The 27,389-nt window shown below is 42.6% G+C and overlaps 1 protein-coding gene across 3 annotated transcripts in view; it reads left to right on the top strand.

The window, feature by feature from the left end:
- The first annotated feature begins 3,360 nt into the window (after nt 1-3,360).
- Nucleotides 3,361-27,389, top strand: part of TM9SF4 (transmembrane 9 superfamily member 4) — a 49,365-nt gene continuing 25,336 nt past the window's right edge. Inside the window, exons 1-2 of one of the 3 annotated variants that reach the window (XM_032858913.1) lie at nt 3,361-3,569; nt 23,041-23,154. In XM_032858913.1, coding sequence (XP_032714804.1) covers nt 3,555-3,569; nt 23,041-23,154 — 129 coding nt within the window. In that variant the 5' untranslated portion in view covers nt 3,361-3,554. Of the gene's footprint in view, nt 3,570-4,508; nt 4,532-23,040; nt 23,155-27,389 lie in introns of those variants that run through there. The other 2 variants (XM_032858914.1, XM_032858915.1) reach the window with 2 other exon arrangements.

Genomic DNA, 27,389 nt, shown 5'->3' with positions numbered 1-27,389 from the left:
CATGAGGACCAATACAACACCAAAGCACAGTCCATGGAAGAAAATATTGCTAAATGATACTCCATTAAAATTAAAAACTCTGCTCTGAGAAAGACACTGTTAAGAAAATGAGGACATCTGGGTGGCTCAGTCATTAAGCATCTGCCTTCGGCTCAGGTCATCGTCCCAGGGTCCTGGGATTGAGCCCTGCATTGGGCTCCCTGCCCAGCGGGGAGTCTGCTTCTCCCTCTCCCACTTCCCCTGCTTGTGTTCTCTCTCTCTCTCTCTTCCTGTCAAGTAAACAAATAAAATATTTTTAAAAATTAATAGAGGAAACTGGGGGCTGGATGAGAGGGTATATGGGAATTTTGTGCTTTCTACTCATTTTTCTGTAAACCTAAAACTGCTCTGAAAAATAAAATCTGTTCAATAAAAAAGCAAACAAAAACATGGAGATAAATTTGAGTGCCACCAATTCTTTGGGAAAGCTGCATGCACTCCTCCTCTGGAAGGCATCAAAGGAAGGCATAGATAAGGTGTCCCATTCTAAGACGACAACGACTTGCTTTAATCTAGTATCTAGATGTGGCTTTGAGTTTAAACACAGGGGAAGTAATTGTTTCATTTCTCTCTTGTGAGTTAAAATAAAACTGCCTCCTTATTCCCTGACCTGGGCCCTCAGTTTTGTCATGTGTCTGTCCTCATCACCATATATTCTGGATAATGCTATATCAATTTGCATTCCATTTGCATCTCTTCCCTTTTGGAAGTCGGCAATGACTGCTAGTTGTCACCATAACCATGTTCCCCCTTCTTCCAGAGAAAGAGCATTTTTTTTAAAGATTTTATTTATTTATTTGACAGACAGAGATCACAAGTAGGCAGAGAGGCAGGCAGAGAGAGAGGAGGAAGCAGACTCCCTCCTGAGCAGAGAGCCCAATGCGGGGCTTGATCCCAGGACCCTGGAATCATGACCCGAGCCAAAGGCAGAGGCTTTAACCCACTGAGCCACCCAGGCGCCCCAAGAAAGAGCATTTTTATCAGGAGGCACATGACTGCCCAGAACGAAGGCTGCACTTCCTACTCCCTCTTACTGCTAAGTGTGGCCAGGTGATTAAGTTCTGATCAATGGGTTGTAAGTGGAAGTGTGCTAAGGCACCTTTTGGTATTCTTTCTTAAAAGACAACTGATGTGGACTCTTTGCCCCTTATTTTTCATCTCTTCCTCTATCTTGCTGCCTAGAATGTGCATGTGAAGGCTGGAGCTCTGGCTACCAATTTGGACGCTGAGGACCATGAATTAACTCAAAGGATTGCAAAGCTGGATGGGGCTTAGATCTCTTAAAATATTTTAAGCACAGCCACCATAGCAACTAGAAGGGGCCTCCAAGACTTTCACCTCAGAGGGTGTGGCATGACTGTCAGTATCCCTTGAAGTGGGCTAGACTTTTAGCTGCCATTATCTGCATCATGGTATGCCTGAGGGCTCTTTTCCTAAAGCTGCAGAAAGCCTCAGCTGCCAGTGTTCCCAGAAGGCCAAAAGTGCTGAGGAATTCATCCACTCTGGGATAAATCCTCAACTAATGACTTCTGGGAGTTGGTGTATAAATATCCCTGCTCCCTTGCTCCCCTGATATGGTAACTGTGAGGTGTGTGTTTTGGGTTGTTTCCCAGAGTTTCCCCATAGGATATGCTTCAGTTACTCACAGAGGTAAGTTGCTTGACAACATACCTTCTCCAAGTATAGCTCTGACATGACTGTGGGTTGATAGTTTCATTTATATTCATGAATAAAATGAAAATGAAATAATGAAGATGTGCATGGGAACTTCACTCATTAGTCAATGACATGAGCAACTTCTTTGTAACTCAAGCAAGAGCTTCCAATATACCCTCACATTTTTGTGCTGATTACAATGTAACAGATACAGATACAGGACATGTAAGGCTTAATCTGTGCAATTGCCTTTTTCTTTAGCATGTGAAGTCTAGACCAGGGACTGGCAAACTAGGGCAGACCATGTTTTATTGGAACACAGTGACGCCCATTATTTGTTGTCTGTAGTGGCTTTCGTACTGCAAGAAAGGGTTGAGAATTATGACACAATCGCACAGTCTACAAAGCCAAACATTTTGACTATCTGGCCCTTTACAGAAAATGTTTGCTAGCAAAACAAAATTTCAAGCCTTGATTTGTAGCATTTGCTGATTTAAGGGGGGGGGGCGTATAAATATTCCCACCATTGCCAATTTCAAGCTACTGACCAGAACTCTGTTATGGCTTTCACCAGCCTTAAGCACTTTTGCCTTCATAGAACCCTTCCTCCATACAATATATATTATATTTTATATTTATAAATATAAACATGAATATTTTATTTAAATGCCTATGTATATGATAAATAGAAATACTTATTTAAATGTTAAATATATAGTTGATAACTGCATTGATAGAAAGATGAATATACCAATAGGACCTATGAAAACTTTCCCTTTGACCCCCAAATTCATGTTTTCCTTCTTTTTTAAAAAATTTAAAAAAACTTATTTGGCAGAGAGAGATCACAAGTAGGCAGAGAGGCAGGCAGAGAGAGAGGAGGAAGCAGACTCCCTGCTGAGCAGAGAGCCCAATGCGGGGCTTGATCCCAGGACCCTGGAATCATGACCTGAGCCGAAGGCAGAGGCTTTAACCCACTGAGCCACCCAGGCGCCCCTGAAATTAATTTCTTTTAAAATCAGAAGGAAAACGTGGGGAGCACATGATCCCAGGGTGTTGGGATAGAGCCCCACAGAACATCTCCTGTTCTGGGGAGAGCCTGCTTCTCCCTCTCCGTGCTGCTCTGCCTACTTGTACTCTCTCTCTGTCAAATAAATAAATGAAATCTTTAAAAAAAAAAAAAAAAGTAGTGTATTGTATTGGGCTCTTGCCATCTATCCGAAGAAGTATACATATGTGTATAATGACAATTATTTATTGAACACATACTATGTAACATTATGTCATTGAATCCTCATCATAAACTTATTATAATCCCCTACCCATTTCGTCAATGAGAATAAGGTTAAATAAAAGACAGGATCCTACCCTTACAGGGATTACAATCTATTAGAGAGGATATAAAGTAGTCAGGCAAATAATTATATACTTAGTTACAAATTATTCCCGGAGTTGGACTGCTATTGGAGCACTGGTACTAATCCCACTCATCAAATCAAGGCCTCAGGTAACCCCGGCAACGGGTCCTTCTGCCAATAGTAAAGATGACGCCCAGAGAACCGGCGCACATACGCACACCCTCCATACCTACAATACGGGGGGAAGGGGCGGGGAGGAGGAAGAGGCGGAGTTTCTGCCAGGAGTTAATATGGCTCCCACAGCTACACCATCCGCTCGTCACCTAATCAGCGACCTCACTGCCCAGACCAGGCTGCCGATCAGGAGCGAAGTCTTCTCGCCCCTCCACTGACCACGACTACAGGAGAGTTTGAAGCCAGACAGCACCCAACGGAGTTAAACTTCGTAACCAGGGAAACACCACTTCCGCTGACGTCATTACGGCGACACGTGGATCCAAGATGGCGGCAGCGATGGTGAGTGAAGGAGACTCTGGGAGCCAGAGCTGGAGCGGGTCCCTCCGGGGGATCCCAGGACCTTCCAGCGCCCCATGCCTGGCCCGAGCCACCTCCGGGACCCCTAGCTCAGGCTTGAGGGACGTCCCTGACTAGGCTTGTCTCTCCCAAGCTCCCCCTCCCCGACCCTGGCCCCACACTCAGGCTTGTCAAGGCCCGGAGTTTTGGGGGAGGCACAGGGTCTGAGGAAAGGTCTCGGTTACTGTCTCCGCCGGTTCCTATTACTGCTTTGGTCTCCGCCTCTTGTCACCTCCTTTTTCTAATTCTCACTTCCCAGCCCCGATCCCTCCGAAGAGCCCCCTATTATTCCCACCTTCGCTCCTCCTCCTTACGTCCAGACTTTGCTCTTTGCCTTCCGCCTTTCAATCCTGACCAGTCCGCGGATGCGACTCACCTCTGACCAGCGTCCCAGCCCAAGCCCCGTCTCAGATCCTTTCCAGAGCCCTGTTCTCATGTCCACCTTCAACAACTGTTCCCACCGCGCACAGACCTTGACTGCCGCTACCCTGGAACATGCCCTTACACCCCTCTCCTCCATTTTCTATCTCCAGACCCTTTCTAAACATTTATGCAGTCTTCTCTAAATCTGCCTCTCTCCTGGGGAGCTTTTATCCCATTGGTTCTCAAACTTCACTGTGCATAAGACTCTCGGGGTGTGTGTGGGGAGCCTGTTAAAAATGCAGTTTCCTGAGCCTCACTCCCAAAGTTCTAATTCTGTAGGTTTAGGTGATGACCAGGAATCTGCACTTTTAAAAGCCCTCCAGTGATTATGATGCAGGTGATCTGTGAACTACGTTTTGAAAATCACCTTGTCTGGCTGCCTCTCCCTTGGGTGCCTCTGCAGGGCCACACAGCTCTTTAGGGAAAAGGTTCATTAGAATGGAGCTTGTTAGGATGGAGGCTCTGCGTGGGTAAGGATGCAGGTGAAAGAGCTGTGTCTGGAAAGTGGGTCAGAATTTACTGGCTCCTATACAGAACCCTGGAAGCAGACCTATGAAGGAGTGGCCTTTCTTGCAGAAGCTCAGCTCACATTCTGCTTGTCAAGAGACCAGAACCAGAATTGAAGTCACTTTGTCCAGAGTGATTTTCTAGATCTTCCTATATGTTGCTTCCTCAGCAGATAATTTCATCCCAGGAATGAATGCAAACAAAGGAAAACACAGGGAAAAGGGAGGCTGACAATTGACTTTAGCAAAGGCACATTCTTATTTAAATTCTTTGGTGTTGGCTTTCTTCAAAGAAGGGTAGGTTCTTGGCGACAATGAATTTCTCTTCTTCTGTTAACCAACAGATAACATCCTTTTTGTTTAATGAGGGATTCTTCATTTAGAACCTGAGGTCGGGTGAAAGATTTCCCAGCCTTGCCTGATTTCTATGGTCTCAGACTTCAGTTTAAACCATGAGTGATATGTTGAAACCAAATTTTTTCTGGACCACATTCAGAACAAGAATGGTATAAGAATGAAGCAGGAAAGGGGCACCTGGGTGGCTCCGTGGGTTGGGCCTCAGCCTTTGGCATAGGTCATGATCTTGGCATCCTTGGATCGAGCCCCGAACCAGGCTCTCTGCTCAGCGGGAAACCTGCTTCCCCCTTCTCTCTGCCTGCCTCTCTGCTTACTTGTGATCTCTTTCTTTTAAAAAAAAAAAAAAAAAAAAAAAGAATGAAGCAGGAAAAGTCACACCCCGCCTTACCATAGGGAAAAAGTTCAATAAAGTGGCATTATATAGCATTGCCCTGGGTAATTCCTGCCCAGTTCCGAGGTTTTTAAGAGGTAGTAAGTTAGCAAAACATATTTCTGGCACAATTTGATTTAATCAACAAATACACAAGTGCCTGCTCTGTGCCAAGAACAGGAGTGTAGTTGCGAAGTAGAGGGTTAAGATGCCCAGCGTTGTAGAGCTTTTCTAGTCTGTGGAGACAGGTGGTAAACAAGTAAGTAGATGGACGAGATAACGTCAGCTGGCGGTGAATGCTGTGAAGACAGCAAGGCGAAGTGCTAGTGACTGGGGGCAATGGCGTGACAGAACTACCTTGGATTAAATGGTCAGAGAAGTCTTTCCAGAGGTGACATGAGTTGAGACCTGACTGACGAGAAGGAACCAGCAAAGCAAAGAGTGTTCCTCACAAAGGAAATCGCAAGTGTAAAAGGACCAGTGTGGGAAAGAGCTTGGTGTATTTGAGGAACACAGAAGGCTGGAGGGGCTGAAGCACGGTGAGGGGTGGGATTATACAGGATGAAACTGGAGAGAGGCAAGAGCAGCTGTGTTACTAAAAGCACGCCTTTAATTGCAGTGGATCATCATCTACAGTTCGAAGTCTCTGGGTTGCCTTTTGAAATAGACTGTTCCATTAGGGTGCTTCCCCTTCCCACACCTCCAGAACATTACATTAGGGGAGCCGACTTGCTTTCAGCCTGTGGAAGACCATGACAAGGAGTTGGGATTTTATTGTAAGCTCAGTGGAAAGCACGGTGATTCAGTGTATGTTGTGAAACCCGAGTATTGCCCTGTGCTTTCGTGGTAGGTATAGTAATGGATTTTAAGAAACTGAGGATGTAATATGTACATTACAGTAGTGAATTTATTACCAAAGGATTTGTGTAACAGGCAAAGTGGGATCACAGATAGACATGAGTTTGACCTGTGTCAAGCACTTTATTACACAGAAGTCAGAACCGTCCCCACACCCTCGTATACATTAACTCTTTCACAAGCAGTGGGGGTGGGGGGTGGGGTGGATCTGCTTTGGGTATATGAGTTTCTGTGGCAATTCATACAGCCAGAGAGGAACTATGGTAGTGGATTCGGTGACCGTGGGAACAAGCTGGCTTTTTGGATTGCCCTTTATGTTTTTAAAGTTAGGGGGCGCCTGGGTAGCTTTGCTACCTTCGGCTCAGGTCATGATCCCACTCAGAGGGAAGCCTACTGGTCACCCTCTGGCTGCCACTTCCCTGGCTCGTGCTCTCTGTCTGTCTCTCCAATAAATAAAATCTTTAAAAAAGAAGAAAGTTAGGGTCATGGCTTCAAGTTTCTAGAGATAGTTTATGGGTTTTTCCCTCCCTCGCTTTTCTTAGTCAATAGCCCTTCTTCCTCGGGGCTTGGGCTGCCTGCCACCTGTCAGGTGTGTTAGCACAGTGGGTGTTTCCTAAACCTGCAGGGTGGGACTTCTCCCAACGTAGTGGGGGATTTAGCTGGTGTCAGCAGAAGTTCTCTCCAGTTTTCCTGCGGGATTTAGTTGGTGTCAACAGAAGTTCTCTGCAGTTTTCCTGCTTTCCTCCTACCGTGGATTTAGGTGACTTTATAAAGTTACAGGACACTGAGTTGATCCACCTGGGTCTTAGGTGAGAAGCAGGCTCATATCTCATTCTTTTTTTTTTTAAAGATTTTATTTATTTATTGGATAGAGATCATGAGTAGGCAGAGGCAGGCAGAGAGAGAGGAGGAAGCAGGCTCCCTGCTGAGCAGAGAGCCCGATGTGGGGCTCCATCCCAGGACCCTGGGATCATGACCTGAGCCGAAGGCAGAGGCTTTAACCCACAGAGCCACTCAGGCGCCCCACGTATCTCATTCTTCATGGAAATACTGAACAGATGGCATATGCTTTGGGGAATATTATTTTGGTGGAACATGGGAAGTGTCCTCTGAATACAATTTGTAGGCATCGCAGGAGTCCAGAAACCTCCATTTGGAGACTAAAACTGTGTGCTTCTGTCAGATCTATTTTTGTTCATACTGTCCGGGTTTTATCTTTTTCCTTTCTTTGTTGGGTATAATTCATATACCCCAAAATTTACCTTTTTGAAGTAGACAGTATAGTGGTTTTTCATTTAGTCACAAAGTTGTGCAACCTTCACCCCCATTTACTTCTAGAACATTTCACCACCCAAAAAGAAATCCTTTAGCAGTCACTTCCCACTCCTCACTCTCCTCAGTCCCTGGCAACTACTGATTTCCTTTCTGTCTATATAAGATTTGCCTATTCTGGACATTTTATATAACTGGAATCATAGAATATGTAGTGTTTTGTATCTGGCCTTTTAAATTTCTTTTTTTAAGACCGCATAATGTTCTCAAAGTTCATGTTGTTGCATGAGTCAGTACTTCATTCCTTTTTATGGCTGAATAATATTCCATTGTGCAAATACACCACATTTTGTTTAGCCTTTCATCTGTTGGTGGACATTGGGACTTTTTTTTTTCCCCTACTTTTTGGCGGTTGTGAATATTACTGTGAATATTTATGTGCACGTATGTGTTTCTTTGGGAACACATATTTTCAGTTCTCTTGGACATATACCTAGGAGTAGAATTGCCAGGTCAGTTGACAGTGTTCTGAGATTATTTGGGTTTGATCCAGTCCAGGGCTAGGGAAATGGACTGAATGACCAAAAGACTCATTTGAGCAGATGGAGGCAGGGCTAGGCACCCCCCAAAGCCCCAGTCAGAAGCCTAGGAACTTTTTTTTCATGGCGAGGTCTGGGCGGTAGAGGACTGGAACAGGAGGCAGGAGGCCTGCACTCTGCCACCAGTCCCATGTGTGGGCAGTTGTCATCTTGTCTGGGCCTCACGTATGGATTGGGAGTCAGCAGTATAAGGCTTAGTCCCAGCACTGACACTGATCACCATGTGGCCTGGGGCAAATCACTTTGGCTTTTTGGTCTGTAGCCACATATGTCATATATGAAATGAAGGTTTAGACTTGATGGTTTCAAAATTTCAGATTGAAAATTCTGTAGTTTTGAACACTCGAATTTAAGTTTGTTTTCCATGGTCATAGTTTCTGTAGTCTTTCCAGGCTGCTGTTTGTTGGTTGTGCTGTCTTCTTTGATCTCTCCAGTTGCCCTACTGGCATGAATTCTACAGGAACCACTGTGTCCTTGGAGCTAAGGTGCCAACACCAGGCCGTGGTTCAGATGTCTTTCTCTGAGCAGTCCCTTTAAAGGAGGGCCTTCATCCTCTCAGGAAGTACAGAGGAGGCTGAGACAACATTAAGTTGCCTCTTGGTTTCTCTTTTACAACTTGGACAAAAGTTCCCCTTTGATCTTGGCATTAAAGAAACAAGTCGCAGAATGTCGGAGAAGGTCGAGTTTTGATCTCTGGGCACTGGCAGGAAGGTGGGAAGGACCCAGGATGAGCAGGGCCATCTGGCCACAGACAAGTGATAGCCACCTACCACCGCCCAATCTGCTTTGATCCCTGAACCATTTGCTGACACTAGTGTTTCCCAAATAGGGAACTATTGGGGGACATCCAGGACTTCTCAGTTCCATCTCAGTCCTCTTCATTGCTTCCTTCTCTACCTTCCTAACGTGATTTCTCACCTATGCCTGAGCATTAAACTGACAGGCTTCCCAGTGTCTGAAGTCCCCAGGTTTTGTATTCAGAGGAAGTGCTCCTAGCAGTTCTTAAAAAACAAAATCAAAGCACAAGTTGGAACTGAATTCTTAAGACAATTTAGAAGTGAGTTTGGGTGCCCTGGCAAGTCACTTACTATCTCTGGGCCTCAGTTGCTACTCATAGTACATTAGATGCTATAAGTTCGGCAGTCCGTGGGCCACATCTTACGTGGACTTGATTTGGGGTAGGTTGGTTTGATTTGGTTTGGTTTGGTTTTGACTGGCACTGGACCTAAAAGTTTTTGAGTTGGTTGCCCGCATTTAATTGGGAGATTTCACATTTAAAAGCTTCTGGGTTTTCATTTTCTGTTGAGATTTTGGGCCCAGATTCCCTGTCAGGGACATTCCCCACGCAGGGCCCAGCTCATTGCTTCCTCCTCAGGGCCCTCCTGTTTCACTCTGGAGCAGTCTCACCATTTAGGTCACTTGCAGGGAAGGTCCTGGTAAGTGTTTGAATTTGCAACCCCTGTATGAGATAGTCTCTTTTATAAAGTGTTTCCTACCCTGATGTGCTGATTCAAAAGCTGGTAAAGGTGTGTGGTAATCTCCCACGTGACCTAACTTCAAGGGAAAAATTTCTGCTCAAACGATGCATTTCAGTTGCTAAACCATATGCCCATCCAATATTCCATGTGATGCCTACGAAAGCCCATTTTTCAGGTGAAGAAACTGAGGCTCAGTCTAAGGACCTGAGCTAGCATCCAATACTATGATTGCCGCAGTTAACCATTTTAAAAATCTTTGTGAGTGTGTGGTAAAATACACATATAACAAAAGGTATCACTTTAAGTTTTTGAAATGTACAGTCCGGTGGCTTTCATTGCGTTCACACTGTTGTCCAACCCTCACCACCATCCATTTTCAGAACTTACTATCCCATACCGAATCAGTTTCCTTACTTTTGAAACGAGGGGTGACACTGTCCTCAAAGAATTGGTGTGATTATTAATAAAATATGAGATGAGAGCGTCTGGCACAAAGAGAGCTCTCTGTAGTTTTTCTTTTCCGAGGTTTGAAGTATCCAGAGGCAAACTGTGTAAGCTGGTTGCTTCAACTAACAGAGCGTTCTTTTGCAAATGCCCAAAGGGGAGAGGGAAGGTCAGTGCAGTTCTTGTGTTTTATTTCTGCCCTTTCTGGCCTCAGGTCTTAGGTCCGGTTGTCTGTTGCTTGGTGACCGTAGTTATAACTTTCACTTGGACTTCCGCAGCTGGCTGCTAGTTTTCCCTACTCCCAAAGAACAGCTTGGAGTCTTTCTATGTATCTCTGCTCAACGGCAACTCTGTATCTCTGGGCTCTGAAATAAAGGCTACATTTTCAGTCTCCTGTGCCTAATTTGGTTCTCTCCCCCACCTTTTTCTTTTTCTTTTTTCCTCAGTGACCTCTTTAGCTCCATGGGGGCTGTTTGTAAGTGGTCCTGAGCTGTCATTAGTCTTCTTGCATGTGTGGTTGAAGTCTAGGGGAGCTCTAACTGATTGGGCAATTGATTTCAGTTAACTGTTGGCAAACTGTGCCCCACAGCCTTTTTCTTTCTTTTTTCTTTTTTTCTTAATCTGGGGACCAGTTACTACATGGTCTTAAAATGGTGACTGTGCCTCTGAGAAAGAAATAGAAGAATCTAGCTTACTGTTTAGAAAGCTGCTGCTTTTGCAGCAGGAAATGTGTGGATAGGAACCAGGAACCAAAAAGGCTGGTCCAGACAGGCCAGACTCAATTGCTAAGTGATGCTATTTATGGGAAAGAAGACTGCAAGGCAGGGGACTCCAGAAGAGAAAAGAAGGTTAACTTCTGCCCACAGAGAAATGTGAGTGAATGAACTAATTTTTAGTTCACAGGAGGAAGCTTTTCTTTCTTTCTTTCTTTCTTTCTTTCTTTCTTTCTTTCTTTCTTTTTTTTTTTTTTTAAAGAAGTTTCATTGTTCATACCTTTTAAACCGGATGGAGCAAATTTTAGGAGGCATGCTTTTTAGTCCTAGCAGTTCATTGCTAGGCTGTTGGGAAAGTTTTTTCTGCATGCTCAGCCTCCTGAGAATAAACTAGATAGGGAGGGCAAGACCTTGATTCTTGGGTCTCTTGAGCTTTGTAACGTTCCAGGTCACCCATATCTTTGCCATTGATGGGGTGTTAGATTACAGCATGAAGGGCTTCTAGATTGCTATCACCTTGCTTCTTGACCTGCAACCTTTGCTGTCTCTTGACTTGAAAACCAAGTGAAGCAAAATAATGTTGAATGGGCTGGTTCGCATTTTAGGACTCCCACTCCTTTCTTGGCTCTGAACAGGCATTTGCTAAATACTTAATTGGCTTTTCAGACTGAACTTTGCATGAAAGCTCTTAAGATGATCAGTTGAAAATTAAAGGAAGATACAAAGGAATTTCCCAAGAAGCAGGTATTTTGCTACTTCACAACTTCCTTACAGAAACGAACTATGGGTCAAACATCCTTCTATCAGGCTGTCTGGGCTGCAGAGATAAAGAAGTGAAGGAGTCACAGGAAGTTTGAGCTGGTTATTTTTTTTCTTCAGGTTTATAAAGGTGTCATTTAACACCATAAAATGACTGATTTTAAGTGTATAGTTCAATGACTATAGTTCATTAATTTGTCATTCAAATGACTGATTTTTTTTTTTTAAAGATTTTATTTATTTATTTGACAGACAGAGATCACAAGTAGGCAGAGAGGCAGGCAGAGACAGGGAAGCAGACTCCCCACTGAGCAGAGAGCCCGATGTGGGGCTCCATCCCAGGACCCTGGGATCATGACCTGAGCCTAAGGCAGAGGCTTTAACCCACTGAGCCACCCAGGTGCCCCTATGTTGAACTTTTTAAAGATTCTGCCAGACTTTCCCATGGCTGTACCACTTTATATTCCCATCAGTATGTGAGGGTTCCAGTTTCTCTATCTTTGTCCACACTTGTTACTATGTGTGTCTTTGAGGGTAGCCATTCTCATAGATGTGTGCCATGCCTCATTGTGGTTTTGGTTTGCATTTCCCTAATGACGAATGATACTGAACACCATCTCATGTGTTTATTACCCAGTTGTATACCTTCTTTGGTGAAATGTGTATACAGATCTTTTGCCTGTTTTTTGGGGTTTTTTTTAATATTTTATTTATTTGACAGAAATCACAACTAGGCAGAGAGGCAGGAGGAAGCAGGCTCTCTGTGGAGCAGAGAGCCCGATGCGGGGCTCGATCCCAGGACCCTGGGATCATGACCTGAGCCGAAGGCAGAGGCTTTAACCCACTGAGCCACCCAAGCGCCCCTTGCCTGTTTTTTAAATTGGGTTGTTTGTTTTATCATCAAGTTGTAGAATTTTTTTTTTAAGTCTTATTTTATTTTTTTATTTGAGAGAGAGAGCACAAGTAGAATAAGCAGCAGAGGGAAGGGGAGAAGCACACTTCCCACTGAGCAGGGAGCCCAGCGCAGGGCTCGATCCCAGGAACCTGGGATCATGACCTGAGTCAAAGGCAGACACTTAACTGACTGAGCCACCTAGGTGCCCCTGTAAGAATTTTTTATGAATTCTGTATACAAGTCCTCTGTCAGATATATGATTTACAAAGATTTTTCTTCTAGTCTGTGGCCTTTCATTTTCTTTTTTTTTTTTAATTTTAAAAAATTGAAGTATAACTGATATACAATATATTAGTTTCAGTTGTATAACATGGTGATATGATGTTTTGTATATGTTAGAAAATGCATAGAAATGTAAGTGTAGTTATCCTGTCATCATATAAAGATATTATATTACAGTATTTTTATTGTATTTCTTATGCCATACTTTATAGTCTCATGACTTCACTTATGTAATTTTTTAAGATTTTATTTATTTATTATAGATAGAGGGAGAGCACAAGCAGGGGGGACGGCAGGCAGAGGGAGAGGGAGAAATAGGTTCCCCACTGAGTAGAGCACCTGAAGTGGGGCTTGATCCCAGGACCCTGGACTCATGACCTGAGCTGAAGGCAGACGCTTAACCAACCTAGCCACCCAGGCACTCCTAGACTTATGTTATAGCTAGAAGTTTGTACCTCTTAATCCCCTTCACCTACTTTGCCCATCCCCCCAGCCCACCTCCTCTGGCAGCCGTTGGTTTGTTCTCTGTATTTGAGTCTGTTTCTATTTTGTTTATTCATTTGTTTTGTTGTTTAGATTCTTTTTTTTTTTAAAGATTTTATTTATTTATTTGTTAGAGAGAGAGAGAGTATGTACAAGCCAGGCAGAGGGGCAGGCAGAGGCGGAGAGAGAAGCAGGCTCCCCGATGAGCAAGGAGCCAGGTGCGGGACTCGATCCCGGGACGCTGGGATCATGACCTGAGCTGAAGGCAGCGGCTTAAACGAGTGAACCACCCAGCATCCCTGTTGTTTAGATTCTATGTATAAGTGCAATCATATGATATTTGTCATTGTTTGACTTATTTCACTTAGCATAATATCCTCTAGGTCCCTGTCTTTCATTTTCTTAATGATATGTTTTGAAGGGTAAAAGTTTTAAATTTTGATGAAATCCGTTTTATCAGTTTTTTAAATATAGATTGTGCTATTGGTGTTATATCTAAGACATCTTTGCCTAACTCAAGGTCACAAAGATTTTCTCGTAACTGTTCTTCTAGAAGTTTTATAGTTTTTGCTTGTCTATTTAGGTCTATGATACATTTTGGTTAATTTTTGTGTGTGGTGCGAGGTTCCGTAAGCATGCTGCTACCCAAATGTCCAAGAACCGTTTGTTGAAAAGGCTGCCCGTTCCCTATTGAATTGACCTGGCAACTTGTTGAAAATCAATTTACTATAAACATACAGATTTATTTCTGGACTTTTAATTCTGTCCCCTTGATCTTTATGCATATCCTTACCACACTGTCTTGATTACTATAGCTTTATAATAAGCTTAGAAATACAATAAGCTTAGAATGTTATTTTTAAAAGTTGTTTTGGATGTTATGGGCCCTTTGTATTTCCAAATAATTTTAGGGCTAACTTGTCAGTTTCTATAAAAAAGCCTGCAGAGCTTTCGACAGGGATTGCCTTGAATCAGTTTGGGAAGAATTGCCATCCTATCCATATTGAATCTTCCAATCCATGAAAATTGAATGTCTCTCCAGTTACATAGAATGTTTTGTAATTTTCGGTATACAAGTCTTTTTTAAAAATTTATTCCTAGGGACACCTGGGTGGCTCAGTCGTTAAATGTCTGCCTTTGGCTCAGGTCATGATCCCAACGTCCTGGGATCGAGCCCCACATTGGGCTCCCTACTTGGCTGGAAGCCTGCTTCTTCTGCTTGTATTTGCTCTCTCAATGTCTCTCTCTTTCTCTGTCAAATAAATAAATAAAATCTTTAAAAAAAATTTATTCCTAAATATCTTATTCTTTTTGAAGGTATTATAAATTTCTTTTTTTATTTTTATTTTTTTAAGATTTTATTTATTTATTTATTTATTTGACAGAGAAATAGCACAGGTAAGCAGAGTGACAGGCAGAGGGAGAGAGAGAAGTAGGCTCTCTGCTGAGCAGGGAGCCCGATGGAGGGCTTGATCCCAGGACCCTGAAATCATGACCTGAGCTGAAGGCAGCAGCTTAACCAACTGAGTCACCCAGACGCCCCGGAGTTATTTTCTTAATTTAATTTTGGGGTTGTTTGTTGCTAGTGTGTGGAAATACAATTAATTTTTATATGTTGATCTTGTAGTTTCTGACCTTACTCACTTTATTAGTTCTGGTAGTTGTTCTGGGGGTTCCTTAGGATTTTCTAAATATAAGATACGTGATCTACAAATAAAAGCTTCTTACTTTTTTTCAGTATGGGTGCCTTTAATTAATGAATTATTTGCTTCAGTGCACATTATTTGCATTTATATAGCACAGTGTTGAATAGAAATGGTAAGAGTGGACATCTTTGCCTTGTCAATCATCTTAGGGGGAAACATTTAGTCTTTGACCACTAAATATGATGTTGGCTGTGGGTTTTTTATAGCTGCTCTTTATCTGATTGAGGAAGTTCCTTTCTATTCTTAATTTTTCCGGAGGTTTTTTTGGGGTTTTTTTGGTGTTTTGGTTTTTTTGGTTTATTTGTTTTTTTTTTTAATTTTTATTTATTTATTTGTCAGAGAGAGAGAGAGAGAGCATACAGGCAGAGTGGCAGGCAGAGGCAGAGAGAGAAGCAGGTTCCCCGCTGAGAAAAGAGCCCAATGCGGGATTCGATCCCAGGACCCTGAGATCATGACCTGAGCCGAAGGCAGCCGCTTAACCGACTGAGCCACCCAGGCATCCCTGTCCACAGGTTTTATCATGAATATGTTTTGGATTTTGTCAAGTGCTTTTTCTTTGTGAAGATTGTATGGTTTTGTTCATTATATGGTGTATTACCTTGAGTTTCAGATACTGAGCCAACATTTCTGGGGTAAACCCCACTTGGTCATGATGTATGAACCTTTTTATATATTGCTGGATATGATTTGCTGATAATTTTGTTAGGGATTTTTTCCATCTGTGTTCATGAGGACTATTTGTAAGTTTCCTTTTTTTGTGATGTCTTTGTCTGGCTTTGGTATAGATCTAAAAAAAATTTTTTTTAGATAAATGAGATTATACTATACACATTGTTGTGCATCTTATTTATCGTATTCTTTATAACTTACGTTGGCAGTGTTTTGAAAATAGTTCTACCTTCCAGGTAGTATAGAGAGCTAAATTGCTCTCCCGAAACTCTGCCAGGTTACCTATATCTTGTATATTCAGATTTTTTAAGGCCTTGTAACTCTAATAAGTAAAAAAATCAGGTGCTATTGTTTTGATTTTCATTTTTTAAATCATGACTGATGTTGACCATCTTTTTTGTGTTTGGCCTTGTGGACTTTTTTTTTAACTGCCTATTCATATTCTTTTGGCTTATTTTCCTTGATTGGTTTATAAGAGCCCTTGGTATACCAAAGGAATAGGCCTTTGTCAGGTGTGTGGTAAATATTTTTATCCAGATTGTGTTTTTCTTTGTCTGTGATGTATATATTTTTTAAATTTTCTTCCTTCTGGGGCACCTGGGTGGCTCAGTGGGTTAAAGCCTCTGCCTTCGGCTCGGGTCATGATCCCAGGATCCTGGGATCGAGCCCCGCGTCGGGCTTTCTGCTCGGTGGTAAGCCTACTTCCTCCTCTCTCTCTCTGCCTGCCTCTCTGCCTACTTGTGATCTGTCTGTCAAATAAATAAAAATCTTAAAAAAAAAATAAATAAATAAATAAATAAATAAATAAATTTTCTTCCTTCTTCCTATGTATCCTTTTTCTTTATAGTTTCTGGAGTTTGTTTCATTCTTAGGAAATTTTGCATGTCAAGATTGTTTATTTTTTTATTATTACTAACATATAATGTATTATTTGTTTCAGGGGTACAGGTCTGTGATTCATCAGTCTTATACAACACACAGTACTCACCACAACACATCTGCTCCCCAGTGTCCATCACCCAGCTCCCTATCCCCTCACTTCCCTCCTCTCCAGCAACCCTCGGTTTGTTTCCTGAGATTAACAAGACAAAACCAGAGAGGGAGACAAACCTCAAGATCATTTAAAAGTTTATCTGGGTTGGGGTGCCTGGGTTGCTCAGTCAGTTGAACATCTCACTCTTGATTGTGGCTCAGGTCCAGATCTCAGGGTTGTGAGATCGAGCCCTGTGTCAGGCTCTGCACTGGGGGTGGGGCCTGCTTGAGATTTTCTCTCTCTTCCTCTCTCTCCCCACCTTCTTTAAAAAATAAATAAAATAAATTATTTAAAAGTACATCTGTATTTGCTTCTAACAATTCTGTTTCAGTTTGTATGTTTAAGTCTTTTCTGTCTTCTCCAGTAGCAATTTGGATAGCTCTGTATTTTAACATTTAGTAGAACATAATCATCAATCAGTGTTAAATGCCATCATTATTAGGATCCTCAGTACCTGCTCATCATCTTTTGATGCAGCTCACCTGCCTGAAAAGAGCATGCCTGTTCCTCTGCCTTCTGGCCTTGGGCAAGTTATTTAATCTCGGGGTTTCGGGTTAATAAGCAGTCATCCATGAAATAGCGACAGCAGTCCCAGGCAGTTGTAGCTGTAGAAATGGTGCAAGTCAGCATTTGTAACTTGGCACAAAGTAGGGACTCGTCAGTGGAAAGGACTGTGTGCCACAGGACCTTGTTCTTACTTGGCCAGTGCTCAGTGACTCTGTGGCTTCTTGTTGCTTTTTTGTGTTGTTTCCCACCAGGGTGAGTATTATCCTCATTGCTTTGTCTTTTTGTTTCTTTTGGTTTTTGTGTGTGTACTCGTGCTATTGGTTTGAGACTTTGGAACAGAAGCCTGTTGGGATCTTTCAGGATTTGCTTTTTGTCTCTCTGCAACCTGAGCTGTCAGGGAGCAAGGCCTTCAGCTGCCAGAGCAGCATCTCTCTGCTAAGATTGAAGGATTCTCTTTCACAAGAAGGTAGAACTGGAGTAAGTTCTTAGATTGAATTGGCCTGATGATTACAGGAGATTGTAATCCTCTGCCCTGGCTTCAAATCACATATTCAGTAAGGCAAAAAGGTCTGGTGTCTGGCTTTCTGGAAGGGAAAATTTTTTGATTAGCAAGAAATAATGATGTCAACTGTGGGCTTTTCATATATGGCCGTTATTGTATTGAGGTAAGTTCCTTTTATACCTTTTATGTTGAGAATTTAAATCATGCATGGATGTTGAACTTTGTCATATTCTTTTATTGTGTCTATAGAGATGATCATGTGTTTTTTTTCTTTCATTTTATCACTGCGGTATATCACATTGATTGATTTGCGTATGTTGAACCATCCTTGCATCCCAGGGATAAATCCCATGTGATTTTGGTGTATCCTTCTTTTAATGTGCTGTTAAATTCAGCTTGCTAGTATTTTACTGAGAATTTTTGCATCTGTGTTCATCAAGGATACAGGCCTCTAGTTTTCTCATGGTACCTTTGTCTGGTTTTGGTATCAGGGTGATGCTCACCTCATAAATTGAGCTCAGAAGTATTCCTTCTTTCATTTTTGGAAGAGTTTAAGAAGAATGAATATTCTTTATTGAACATTTGGGAGAATCCACCTGTGAAGGGAGGTCTTAGATTACTGATTCAAACCCCCTTTTTTATTGGTCTGTTTTTTGTTTTCTGTTTCTTCTTGATTCCATTTTGGGAGGTTATATGTGTTTCTAGGAATTTACCCTTTTCTTCTCAGTTACCCAATTTGTTGCTGTATAATTGTTTATAATCCTTTTTATTTCTGAGGCACCTGTTACAATGTCTCCTCTTTCATTTCTGATTTGAGCTTTCCCTCTTTTTTTCTCTCATTGGTGCTACTAATTTTTTTTTTCGTTTTGTCTCATTTGTTGATTTTTATCTTTAAAAAAAACAATTCACTTCGTTGTAGGGTTTTTTTTTTCCTATTTTTTAAATTCTCCTTTTTATCTAATTTTGCCTAATATTTATTATTTCCTTTCTTCTGCAAACTTTGGGCTTCATTTATTATTTTTCTGGAGCCTTGAGGTGTGAAGTTATATTTTGGGGAATTTTTTTTAATGTAGTTCTTTACTCCTAGTACTGCTTTTGTTGCATTCCGTAAGTTTTGGTATGTTATATTTTTCTTTTCTTTTGTCGCAAGTACTTTTAAATTCTCATTTGATTTCCTTTTTGACCCAGTAGTTGTTCAAGAGTGTGTTAATTTTCGCATACTTGCCTATTTCCCATTTTTATTACTGATTTCTAGTTTTATTCCAGTGTGATCAGAAAAGATACATGGAATGATTTTGGTCTTTTTAAATTTGTTAAGACTTATTTTGTGAACCTACCATGTGATCTATCCTGGAGAATGTTCTGTGTGCAACTGAGAAGAATGTGTATTCTTCTGCTATCAGGTGGAAGGTTCCATATGTTAAGTCCATTTGGTCTGTAGTTTTTTTGAGTCAGCTGTTCATGGATTTTTCTGTCTGGACGTTCTAGCAATTATTTTAAGGGGGATACTGAAGTCCCCTACTGTTACTGTGTCGCTGTCAATTTCTCCCTTCAGATATGTCAATATTGGTTTTATACCTCTAGGTGCTCTGACGTTGGTTATGTATATATTTATAACTCTCATCTTCTGTTGAATTGATCCTTTTGTCATTATATAATGACCTTTTCTGTTTCTAGACACAGGTGTTTTTATTTTTGTTTTTGTTTTTGTTTTAAGATTTTATTTATAAGAGAGTGTGTGTGCACAAGCAGAGGGGACAGCAGGTAGAAGAAGAAGGAGCCTGATTCGGGACTTGATCCCAGGACTCTGGACAGACACCCAAATGAACTGAACCACCCAGACGTCCCCTAGACAGAATTTTTAACTGAAAGTCTGTTTTGTCTGATACAAGATTAGCTACCCCCTGCTTTCCACTCACATGGAATATCTTTTTCTATCCCTTCATCTTCAGCCCATGTGTGTCTTCAGATCTGAAGTGAGTTTCTTGTAGACAGCATATCACTGGATCTTATTTTTTTATCCATTCACCCACTGTATGCGTTTAGATTGGGAATTTAATCCACTTATTTCCCAGGTTATTCTAATATGCATCAGGTTGAGAACCACTATCCTAGATGTACAGATAAGGTATAGGGATAATAAATATTCTCAAGGAGTCTCAAACTAGGTCCTCGGAGGTGGAAAGGTGGGAGGTATCAAGAACTCCTTAAATCTGAGGATTAAAAAAAGATCATTCTCAAGGGGATACAGCAAAGATTAAGAACCAAAGTATTTAGGGACACCTGGCTGGCTTAGTCAGTGTAAAATGTGACTCTTGATCTCAGGGTCATGAATTCCAGTCCCACATTAGGCGTAGAGCTTAGTAAACAAACAAGCCATAGCAATCAGTCTTATGTGAGTGTCTGGTTTTATGTTTTTTTTAAATATGAAAATTTATATTTTTGTAAATATAAATTTATATGTATATGTTTCTTTTTTATATTTATATAAAAGGGGGGGATTTTGATAGAGTGCAAATTCCTTCCCCAAAAGTGTTCTAATTAACCCTCTAGCCATACAGGAATATCAAAACCATGACATTTTAATATCTAAATCTGACAGTGTCATCGTGATACAATCATTAATTCTAAACTGAATTTCTGAATTGCTTTTGGTTGCCAACTTCCATTATTCAAAGATTGTAGCACATTAAGGAGATAACCTTTGCCATTTTTTAAAAAATACTTTATTTATTTATTTGACAGAGAGAGAGAGAACGATCACAAGTAGGCAGAGAGGCAGGTGGGGCGGGAAGGGGGGGGAGCAGGCTCCCTGCTGAGTAGAGAGCCCCATGCGGGGCTCGATCCCAGGACCCTGAGATCATGACCTGAGCCGAAGGCAGAGGCTTAACCCACTGAGCCACCCAGGTGCCCCACCTTTGCCATTTTTCATCTGTTGATTCTTCCTCTAAGATCAGTTGATCTCTGGTTTGTTGATCACATCTTTCTCTGAGGATTATCTGTTTTCTGCATCATTTTTCAAAAATTCAGAGTTGCGTTGTTGTTGTTGTGTTTTCGTTTTTTAAAAAACAAACGTTGTATGACAGTTAATGCCGGTACTGCGGGATTTGTTTTACTTGCGTTTTAGTTAACTGGAATTTATGTACAAAGAGGACAAAGCTTATTTCTCTCACTCTAAGCAGTCATATTCATATTTCTGAAGACTGACCAGGGAGGCCTAGCACAGGGTTCCAAGGAGGGAGGGCCAGAATCTTCTGACAACAGGTCAGTTGGAGGAAATTATCTGATCGAGAGGAAATCAGATGCTGCAGCCAGCCCATAGTCAGCAGGCTTTCCATCTTAGAAAGAAAGAATAAATTCTGTTTGTTTTTGTTGTATTCAGGGCAAACCCATACTACTACTAAGCCCTTCCCTCTGTGAATATGTAAAATGCCTCTGGAGGGATTTTAAGGGAACTAGTGATAGCAGTTGTCTATGGGGAGCCCAAGTGGGAGGAAGTTTTCTTTTTCATGATATACCCATTTGTACTGTGTTTGAATTATTTACTGTGTATGTGCTACTTTTCCAGAACGTTTTTAAGCTAGTTATTTTTTTTAAAGCCTTGCCTGCTCGTAGTTATGTAAGGTGTTAACATTAGAGGAAACTGGGTGGAGAGTCTATAGGAATTCTCACAATATTTTTGCAACTCTTCAGTAAATCTAAATTAATTTTAGATTTTATTTATTTATTTGACAGAGAAAGACCACAACTAGGCAGAGAGGCAGGCAGGAGCCGGGGGGAGGCAGGCTCCCTGCCAAGCAGAGAGCCCGATGCCGGACTCGATCCCAGGACCCTTGAGATCATGACCCGAGCCGAAGGCAGCAGCTTAACCCACTGAGCCACCCAGGCACCCCTAAGTTAATTTTAAAATTAGAAGTTTTTTGGTGGGGGGCTCCTGGCTAGTTCAGTCAGTTAAGGTTCTGCCTTGGGCTCATGATCCCAGGGTCCTGGGATTGAGGCCTGCATGGGGCTCCATGCTCAGCAGGAGCCTGCTTCTCCCTCTGCCTCTCCCCTGCTTGTGCTTGTTCTCTCTCTCGAAAATAAATAAAATCTTAAAAAAAAAAAAAAAAAGACTTTGACTAAGCTATGTATCTACAAAAAGTGCACCAAACTCAGAACGTTATACTATTAAAGCCAACTTGTGCTTCTGGTAAAAATGCAGATGAGTCTACATTTTTGGCAAGTCCCCTGAGTGATTCTGATTCCATGTAACACTGAGTTCCAGAAAGAATCATCAGGGGGAGAGAGAGAGAGAGAGTGTGTGTGTGTGTGTGTGGCGGTAACTTGAAGGATGGAGGGGCTGTGAAGGCGAGGTGGTTGGAAAGCTGTGACCAGTGTCTGGTGGGCAGAAACAAGGGTCTGAAATGCTGTAGCGTTCCAGGGGTGAAGAGAGAGTGGAGATGCAGGAGCACTAGTGAGTCTGGGATCTGGTTGTCTGGATAAGAGTTCCTTGTTCACACCAGGTAGGGAGAGAGAATCGGGAAGCTCTTCTGGTTCCTTGAGGGGGCGAAGCATGTTGCTAATGAAGGGAAAGAGAGGTTTTGATGGAGTGCATTTCTTGAGGCCAGTAATTGGTCTGGTCTTGCCTTTAATTCCCAGGTGACTATGCTGCGTGCAAGCCATTTATTGAGTGCCTGCTGGGTGCCAAGCCCTGGGGACACACAGTCCCTGCTCCCACAGAGATCACACTTGAGTGGAGGGCGACAGACTGCACAAGTAAACAAATGCATATTGTACATGATAAGATGATGTACATGCACATTGTGCATGTGTAGAGAAGCCCATGAAAAGAAATAAAGTAGAAGAGTGGAGAATGGAGAATGGGAGCCCCGAGGGCATTATTTTAGGTGGGATTGGCAGTGAAGGCTTCCCTGAGGACCTGATATTTCAGAGAGACGTGAATGAAATAAGGAATGAGGTTAGCCACGCAGGGATCTGTGGGAAGGGCATTCTGGCAGAGGGAACAGTAAAGGTGATGGCTCAGAGGGGTTGAGAAGGACTTGCTGACAAGAGACAACAAGAAGGTCAGTGTAGCTGGGACTGAGTGAGGAGGAGAGTGGCAGATGATGAGGTCAGTACAATCTGGAGAAGGCTTGTAGGAAAATATATTGGTCACATAGGAGCTTCCTAACGTCTTGCTATATAGAGAAAAGGGAATTGGTGGAACATTATGGAGCTTTGTTTCCTACTAACTATACTGGAGAGTGAGCAGGTCTAAAAGTGACCCAGTGTGAAAAGGTGAAAAGAACATTGATCTGGAAGTGGGGAGCTGTGGCTACCCTGTATTGCAGTCTTCGCTTTTGTCCCCATGTTAATTACTTCACTCATTTTGTGACTCGTTTCTGGAAGTACAGAATCAGTGCCTTGCGGGGACTCTTGGGCGTTTGGAAGACAGCACTTACAGAGCGGGGTTGAGACTGGGTCAGTTAAAGCAGGTATGAAGGTCCTATGACTTGATCTGCCCCAGAAAGATGTTTACTTTCTCCCATTCCAACTACGACCTCTCTTCTTCCAAGCAGGACTGGTTGCCGTGGTCCCTGCTACTTTTCTCTCTCACGTGTGATACACGTGCCTTCTACGTCCCTGGGGTTGCTCCAATCAACTTCCACCAGAACGACCCTGTAGAAATCAAGGTAGGTGTTGCGCCCGACTGTTGGAGCCTCCGTGCTGGGCATCGTGGCTGGAGGACCCTGGTGAGATGGTCCTGTCCTTCCCATGCTTGCAGAGAACAAAAGCCAGGGCCAGCCACCATGGCAAAACGCAGGTTTGCTGCCTGGTTCGTGGCTGCATGGGGAGTGCCTGGGGGAGCCCACAGTTCAGGAGGTCTGCCCCTTCATCTCTCTCTTCTCTGCGACTTTGCCTGATTGTGTTCTTGCTCTGTGTCCCTCTCTTTTTCTTCAGCTCTGGCTCTGGTTCTGGTTCTTTACATGTCTGTGTTTTTCACTCTCACCCTCACATGTGTCTGTTTCTAGGTGTGTGTGTCTGTGTGTCTGTCTGTCTCTCTCAGCCTGCCTCCCTGTTTCCTCAGCTCCATCCTCCTCTCTGTTCCCAGCTTCTCTCCACATGACTCAGATTGTCTGCGCATACACAGCCTATTAGGGCCTCTGTGTTTTCACTTGCAGTTTCTGCCACCAGCTGGGCTCTCTAGTTTGGGTTTTCCCAACTGCGTCCTCCCTCACTAAGTGGTGGTATATGAGATGATTTTAAGAGATGAGATGACAAATTCATTTTATTTTAATACCTATTTTCTTTTCATGTGTATTAAGAAAAATAGCTGCTACTTCAGCTTGTGATTTTATGGCTGCTGTTGGTTTTCCATTTTTAATGGTGATACAGTATTAGCTCCTTAAATAAATGTATTTCCCTAAAAATGAGTCGGAGACAAATACGTAGTAGAATCAATGGTAAGTAGATGAGGCATATTGGTGCGTGAACAAGTCTAGAGAGAAACCATCCAACCAGGAGCCTTTGCTTCTCAAGCTAGATGCCCACTGTGGGTCAATCAACGGGCAAAGGTGGGGAAGGAGTCACTTAAAAAATGGTTGATCAGGGGCAGTGGGCAGGCTGGCACCTTGATTAATGGCTCTTTAACAGTGTGTTGGTGGCCTTCTCAGAGCCCCAAGCAGTGATGGGTTGGTGGTGGATTTTCTTGGATCTGGTTTCCCAGGGCGCAAACTCTAAAGTGGGGATCCGGTGCAGTTTGGCTGGGTAGGCTCTGAGGGTCGCCACTTGGGAGGGTGGGAGGGAAGCAGGACTGAGCAGAGGGAGACACAGAGCCGTGGTACAACAGATGCCTGTGGAAAGCTCTGGAACTGGAATGGCCGGCCCTTTGGAGTTGTTCCAAATTGAAACAAGAGGACTGGTTCTCTGGATCCCTCCATGAACCAGTCACTGGATATAGACTACTACAAGGGACGGGGCATAAACTTATACAAGGGCTCTCAGCCAAAGGGACACTCCTCTGTCATCACCCAAGTATAACCACTTTTAATACTTCAGTATTTTTCTATGTCCCCCCCTCGCCGTGCAGTGTTTTTAGGGGAGGACACTTGGCATCCTCTCACCTCTCTAAATCCCCAACTACTTGACTACCACACCGTTTCCCCCCTTGACAAAGTAATGTGTAGTTGAAATTTTTAAGTAGTCCTTCGGACCCTTAGGGATTGTGTAAAAACGGCTAACAGAACTTACAAGGTTATGAAAATAAACTCTGCTCCTAAAATAAACATACGTTTCTTGCCTCATTACTGTGTTGAACCACGTCTTTACTGGTCTGTGTAAAAGCAAAGCAATAAGATTGTGTGAACATCGAGTTTATCTTCCCCTGGGCATCACAGTGTTCAAAAGGAGAAGCAGAAGATGGTCACAAAGGACCAGCCAGAGGATGTGCCATCACGTACATGCCCCTTTGTTTGCTGCCACATTTTAGGTATTAGCAAAATGACAAAATTGCTACATGTCATGCTTATTTGGGGCATCACATACAAGCAACTTGTGATTATCTGGGGGGAATTAACCAGTGAAGAGGAAAAATATGTAAATAATATATTTGCTTAAAAGAAAAAATGAAAACTGCTAGGAATCAAGTTCTAGAAGAGCTGGGATCTTCTCTGTCCCAATCATTGCTGTGTTACCAGCTCCTGGTATGCAGCCTGGCAGGGTGGATAAGTATGTCTGAGGAGTGGCCATTAAAAAGCATCTGCATTTAGGGGTGCCTGGGTGGCTCTGATGGTTGAGTACCCAACTCTTGAGTTCGGCTGAGATAATGATCTCGGGGTTGTGGGATCAAGCCCTGTGTCAGGCTCTGCACTCAGCGTGGAGTCTGCCTCAGATTCTTTCTCCCTCTGCCCCTCCCCCTGCTCATTCTAAATACATACATACATATATACATAAAATAAATAAATAAAATCTTTTTTAAAAATCTTTTTTAAAAAGTTCATTTAGAGCTAAGCAATAATTAATGAGTAAATGCAACATTACATGTGTTTCATTATTGTGAGCGTATCTCTTCCTCCCAAATCAGACTTGTAACCTTCAGGAAAAGTAATTAAAGTAACATTTATTGAGGGTTATTTACATGCCAGACATTATGCGTGACTTAACTCAGATGCCCCCAAGAACCCTCTGAAGTAGATACTGTATATTTTACAGAGTTACTGTATATTTTACAGATGATGGAAATCAAGGCCCAGGGAAGTAAACCACCTTGTCCGAGGTCATGTGGTGAGGCTTAGTCTTTAACTGCTCCAGCTCTGACCTACTGCAGTACCCTTCCTCACAGTGCTTCTGCCAAAAGCCCCCTCCAGAGCAAAGCTTGTGGCACAGGGAGGAGAGGGTGGCACTGGCTTCCGGGCCTGCCAGGCTGGGGTCTGAGAGGGTCACTTTGGGCCAAGGGGTGGGAAGGGTGAGGGAACATAAAGTTGGGACTCGGTCTCTCTGTAACGTGGATTTTTTTTTTTTTTTAATCCAAAATGAGAGAATATAAGAAACAAAATAACAGGCTGTTACAATAGGCACTGACTTTTTGGCTATTTTGGCTCAAGCAGTTTATGAAATGCTTAATAGTAGTCCTCAGTCCCTTCTTCCAACATCTTAAAACCTCTGAAACCCAGTTTTCTAAGCTTTCATTGACAAGACTTGGCCTGAAGTGTTTGACTTTATTTATCCCACTTATAATGAATATTTTTGCATTTCTTTGCACGGTCATTAAATATGGGGTACCGTCCCAGACCCAGCTGGGGGGTGTTGTCCATACTGCCTTTTAAAAACCAAAAAAATTCCTAGTTTCCAAAGTATGAGTTTTAAATAAGGATTGTGGACCTGGATTCTAAAAAGTATTCACACTTTTTTAGATGGTGCATAGGGATGGTTGGTAGTTTCTAAATAGCAGAGATAATTTTATTTGCATGTGGATTAGAATTTACTTTTTGTAACATTTTGATTAGTTCTGTTTATCTATCGTTTGGCGTTGCCTGTGAGTGTCACCATTTCCAGAGCTATATTCTCTGTGCATGCCTCACTTCCTAAACATTCTCCTTCGTGGTCTTCTTAAACCTTGTTTTTTAAAAGATTTATTTATTTATTTATTTATTTGACAGAGAAAGAAATCGCAAGTAGGGAGAGAGGCAGGCAGAGAAAGAGGGGGAAGCAGGCTGCCTGCTGAGCAGAGAGCCCAATGTGGGGCTGGATCCCAGGACCCTGAGACCATGACCTGAGCTGGAGGCAGAGGCTTAACCCACTGAGCCACCCAGGCGCCCTTAAACCTTGTTTTTAATGATGTGTAATATTCATTGAATGAGCCCATTACGGTTTATTGCCCAGTCTCCGATCGTGAGAGCTTATACTTGTTTTCCCATTTTTCCTCACTTCGGTCATTCAGCAAACATTTAATGAACACTGCTGTGTGCCTGGTTCTGTAGGTCCTTATCCTCACAAAGCCTAACTCTTAAATTCTAGTGGAAGAGACTATTGTTTTTTTTTTTTAAAGCAACAGGTAAACAAAATAATTATGTTTTATCAGACATGTTACCTAGGAAACTGTGCATGTTGGAATAGAGCAAATGGGGGGATTCCCTTAGATGAGCTAGTTAGGGAGGGCTTCCAGGTGAGGGACCCTAAGCCGGGACCGAAATGTATGAAGGAGCCAGATGGGCCTGGAGTCAGGCAGGAAGGAGCAGTGTGGGCACAGAGCCTGAGCCAGGAAAGAGCTGGACGAGCTTGAGAAACTGCAGGCAGGAGAGCACTGTGGTTATGAGTAAGGAGTGAACCTCTTTGTTCCTAAAGTTTACCCTCATTTGGAGTTATTTCCTAGGAAAGACGCCCAGAAATGAAATTATAGGGTCAAAGGATATCAGACTTTCAGAATGTA

The sequence above is a fragment of the Lontra canadensis genome, unplaced genomic scaffold, assembly GCF_010015895.1.
Source record: "Lontra canadensis isolate GAN:19392208 unplaced genomic scaffold, GSC_riverotter_1.0 scaffold16, whole genome shotgun sequence".
NCBI lineage: Eukaryota > Metazoa > Chordata > Mammalia > Carnivora > Mustelidae > Lontra > Lontra canadensis.
Note: the sequence above shows the minus strand (reverse complement) of the source record. Positions and strands in the feature narration are given on the sequence as shown.